The sequence below is a fragment of the Cibotium barometz genome, chromosome 32 (assembly GCF_041138505.1).
Source record: "Cibotium barometz isolate CiBa-2024 chromosome 32, ASM4113850v1, whole genome shotgun sequence".
Taxonomy (NCBI): Eukaryota; Viridiplantae; Streptophyta; class Polypodiopsida; order Cyatheales; family Cibotiaceae; genus Cibotium; species Cibotium barometz.
This window is the reverse complement of record NC_141077.1, coordinates 38744539-38749109: the sequence shown is the minus strand read 5'-3', so window position 1 is coordinate 38749109 and position 4571 is coordinate 38744539. Positions and strand designations below refer to the sequence as shown.

Sequence of the window (4571 nt, the reverse complement as noted above, 5' to 3'; positions counted from 1 at the left end):
TAATGTGAAAAATATACTTTTAAATAGAGGGTCTACTCTATGTATTCATTTATCCTCCTATATTCAGACATTGCACCTATATTATACTCTAAAAGAGGCATATAAGTACACCTCTTGTATATTTAGAGATCTCTCTCTCTCTCTCTCTCTCTCTCTCTCTCTCTCTCTCTCTCTCTCTCTCTCTCTCTCTCCCCAAATACACATATGCCATTTGTCTCTGATAAAGAAACAATAATGTACAATTCACTCAATCTTTTCCTACCTATGGTCTTATGTTTTTTGGGCAGCTCTTGCATGGGCATATCTGCTTTACCCCTCTAACTTGTAGCTGTGAGAACTTCAGAAGATGGGATAATGTATATGTCTGTATTTGTTTTTTTATTTATTTATTTGTAAGGGCAAACAAACACACCAAGGATGTATAATGTGTATAAAAGATATTGAGTATGTTTTAAGAGTAGGGAAGGATAGGGGGTGGGGCTATACGCATATATATAAGCGTACATTCACGTGATTTTGAAGGAAACGCGTGTTCTCAAGCCAGGGTGGTCTTTGCCGCAAGGCAGAGAGGAGAAGAGCCTTTTAGTACAGAAAAGAGGTTTAAAGCACATGCAGCAGCTTTAGGATATATTGCGAAGGCAGCAACCTGAGCATTTACTTGTAAGAGCAGGAAAGGTGGCCGCCCCTTCCCATATTGAAACGAAAAGCATATTACATGCAAACTACAGAATTGTGCACTATATGAGTGCAGAGGCAGAGCTGATCAATTTGTGAGAGGAGAGAGGCCAATCAGTGCTTGTTACAGACAAGCTTGGATCAATTCAAGGGTTAGCAATCAGTGATAATGGAGCCCTACAATAGCCCCTTTGAGCCCCTTAATCTTCTTGTTGTTGTGAGAAGGGCACCTCGATTAGTGCTTCCTGCATCGGAAACCCCTCGCACTGTGTTCTATCTTCCTGTTGTCAATGCTTTTATGGGATTAGGAAGCATCCTTAGCTCCCACATCTTGCTGTTTGAGGCTAATCAGAACCCTAATTATGCTTATGATGGTGGGGAGGTTAGAAACCCGTCTCGTGGCATTGCGAGGGGGCTGGAGAAGGTGTTGGTTCCATACTATCCTTTGGCCGGGAGGTTGCGGGCGGGCGCCGAGCGAGGCAAACTCGAGCTGGTGTGCAACGGCCAGGGTGCGGTGTTCGTTGAGGCCCAGGCCAACATCTCGCTCGCCGAATTGAAGAAGCTCGACAAGGTTTATTGGTCCGAACTGCAATACGATTTTGTACCCGAGACCTCCACCGAAATCCCACCATTGGTGGTCCAGGTATTTATATATATATATACATATATATGATTATATCTCTACTTTGTCAATTCTCATCTTCTTCTTTTTTGTTTTTGTTTGTTTTTCTGTGTGTGTGTGTGTGTGTGTGTGTGTGAGAGAGAGAGAGAGAGAGAGAGAGAGAGAGAGTATTTACAAGAGAGAGAAAGATATATATTTTTTAAATTATTTTTGAAATAGAGAGAGAATTGTCGATAACCTATTCTAACACACCACAAATGTGCCACTAATTGTGAAAGAAAATTATGTACTAGTACAATCTAGAGCACTTGTGATCATAGATCCATGGAACAAATGGGCTCTTAAGCACGGAGCCAGTTAACAGCTTGTTAATAGTCATGGTCATGGGTTGTGGGAAGGAAGATCTCAGCCACTAAATCAGGACACTTTATTCCAAGGAATCCAAATCTCCTACACTTAGCTATCAACATCTATTTAAATTCTGCAACTTGCTTCAGATGTGGAATAACATGATTTGCATGACTATCTAAATTTGTACAAAATGATTTTTAGCCTACTAATGGGGGATTATTCCATTGGCATGGCTGTTAACATCTTTGCAGAATGTTCCTCTCCCCATGACCATGGGTTGGCCTTTCCCTAGGAAAATGGGTCAATCACTATCACCAACTCCCCATTTTCCTCTAGGGAAAGGCCTCTCCATCGCCTTTCCCTACACCATCAAGTAGATTTTTTCATGTGCGCACGCTCACATGATCCCTTAACACATGTGGCTTTAATTGTCCACTTGGCCATACTTTACATTTTAATGCCTTCTTTCTAATTCTCTTAAACTTTTTCAACCTTAAGAGTCAAGACTTAGTGTTGTTGGTATGGCAAAAGTCATAGTATGTATTCTCAATCACATAGGAGAAGATTTCGGGTTCAAGTCGTCTTCTTTGCACTTGCACTTCAATGTAGCCATGTGGATCATATGTGATCAACTAGATTGGCTGTGATCTTCAAAGAAATCAAGTTTGTTCACCTTTACTTTTCCATTGTAATGATTCCTACTCTATAACATGACATAACCCTTGACTCAACTATGCATCTCTTTAGAGAGAGAGAGAGAGAGAGACATACTCGTGCACTTTTCACATCATAATGATTCCTACTTGATAACGTGACAACCCTCGACTCAATTTTGCATCTCTTTAGAGAGAGAGTTTTTACACACATGCATGTGCCACTTGTCGGGGAGACCTCCCCTCCCCCTCCCCCTTTTCCCCTTGCAATGCCACCCCTAGGTTGTAACTAGGACAAATCAAACCCAAGAGCTGGACTAGAGACCTTGATTGGCTTACCACCACTACCAAACATGATCATGATTGGAGACTCCATCTCTGTATTTTTAACATGAGGTCATGGTAAATGCAAAGCACTTAGTTAAAGGCATCATTGTTTGCAACGTGTAATTTATAAGTTTGTGCCACTCCAATGCTTTGATTTGATACTAGTATTATATGTGAGGTAATACTTTGATGAGAACACCATTTTGAGCCTTCTTTTTATGTCTGACAAATTGGCATTGCAGGTGACCATGCTCTCTTGTGGGGGGTTTGTGGTGAGCATTCGCGTCCTACAGAGCCTGTGTGATAGCGCGGGCATGCTGCATTTCCTGCATGCGTGGTCAGAACTGACAAAGGCAGGCCAGAATTTCATCTCGACAACGCCCATATGGGGAGGGGTGCCGCCCACGCAAGCTGCGCAGTGGCCGCAGAAGTTCCATTTCCCAAGCCTAGACATGGCGCTGCAGGAGGAGGTGCAGGTGGAGTCGTTGGCACACAAGCAGTTCATGGAAGCACAGGGTCAGCTCTACTATGACAACATGCTTGGGTTGAGCAACATATCCATCCCTGTGGAAGAGCTCAGCAGCCTCAAAGACACCATCCGCGTCAAGTGCAACAGGTTTGAAGCCTTGGCAGCCTTGTTCTGGCGCGAAAGAACACGAGCTCTTGCCCTGTCACCTTCAAGTGAAGCCATCCTCTTCTTCCCCGCGCCTGTCCCGCATGATGTCCACATGGCCTTCTATGGGCAGTACGCCTTCAACTGCATGGCCGCCGCGCCAGCAGGCGACCTCCTCCAAAGCGACTTGACAGAAGTTGTCCGCTTCATACAAGACGCCAAGACGCGCCTGGACGATAACTTCATCCACTGTGTCAAGGAGTTTGCCAAGCTGCACTGTCCGGCCAGACGGGCGCCGCCCAATGTCCTCCTTTTCACATTGCTGTGGGATGGGGTGTCGGAGATTGATTTTGGATGGGGCTCGGCGCCTCATGCCCCGGATGCCGTTCGTCTGCACTCACCTGTCAATGTGGCTGCCGTCACCGGTGGCCTTGAAGACACGATTGAGATCGTGATGACCAACGCCCCTGCCACCATGGCTGAGAAGATACAGCTCCATCTTCTTCCTACCCGGCCTTTCCTGACCGACAGCAGGCTTTGAAGGCCCCTTTCACATGCTCGCTTGCTTTGATGGGGAGCTTGCTCAAAGATGGCCCCTCCACATGGGTTGGTATAATAATCGTGTGTACTCCCCCTAATACCGCCATCATCACGCCTCCTTCTAATAACCTTCCCCCCTTTTCCTATACTTAATAAATGTATGCTGTTTCTCGCACCCAACACAATTTGCTTTGTTCACTCCAATTTTATGTATGATCCATCCAACCACACATCACAATTTATTTATTTCTTAAAATATTATGTCTACTACATGTCTCTCCAACCAAGCAACCCACAAAGAAAAGAAAAGGCTTGAAAAATAAGCTGTAAAAGTCTTGTTCAAATTATTAATTAATCTTATAGAATAATCAAAGTGGCTCAATGAGTGGAGTGGTTCTCAATCAAATGGTATCTCTTCTATTTTAGAATGTACTAGATCTCAAATTCTCCTCCAAGCTCTCATCCATAAAAGAAAGCTCTTTCTTTGTCTCTCTAAGTTGTCAAATTGTGCTCAATTAAACAATGGAAACTTGTAGCAAGCATAAGAGCCTTTTTTCTGTTCCACTATAAACTCTACTGGGGTGAACCACCTTTTGATTGGCATGAACAGGGGTCCACCCGTTGTGTCGGTAAAGCCCACATGTTGTTGTGCCCATACCCTGGAATTTTTAGAAATTCTGTGCCATTCAGGTTGTATGCCAAAATCTTCAATATTTGGGTTGGTCTCATCATATGTTTCGATCTTAAAGTACCTTCCTCATGTCTCCATTGGGTGCACTTTCTTCCAATC

The 4571-nt window shown here is 44.0% G+C and overlaps 1 protein-coding gene across 1 annotated transcript; it reads left to right on the top strand.

Annotated features, from left to right (window-relative positions):
* The first annotated feature begins 737 nt into the window (after positions 1-737).
* Positions 738-4163, top strand: LOC147620177 (fatty alcohol:caffeoyl-CoA acyltransferase-like). The gene is made up of 2 exons (XM_086772374.1): positions 738-1318; positions 2871-4163. The coding sequence occupies exons 1-2, from the start codon at positions 845-847 to the stop codon at positions 3780-3782; spliced, it is 1386 nt and encodes a 461-aa protein (XP_086628500.1). The 5' UTR covers positions 738-844; the 3' UTR covers positions 3783-4163.
* Positions 4164-4571: the final 408 nt, after the last annotated feature.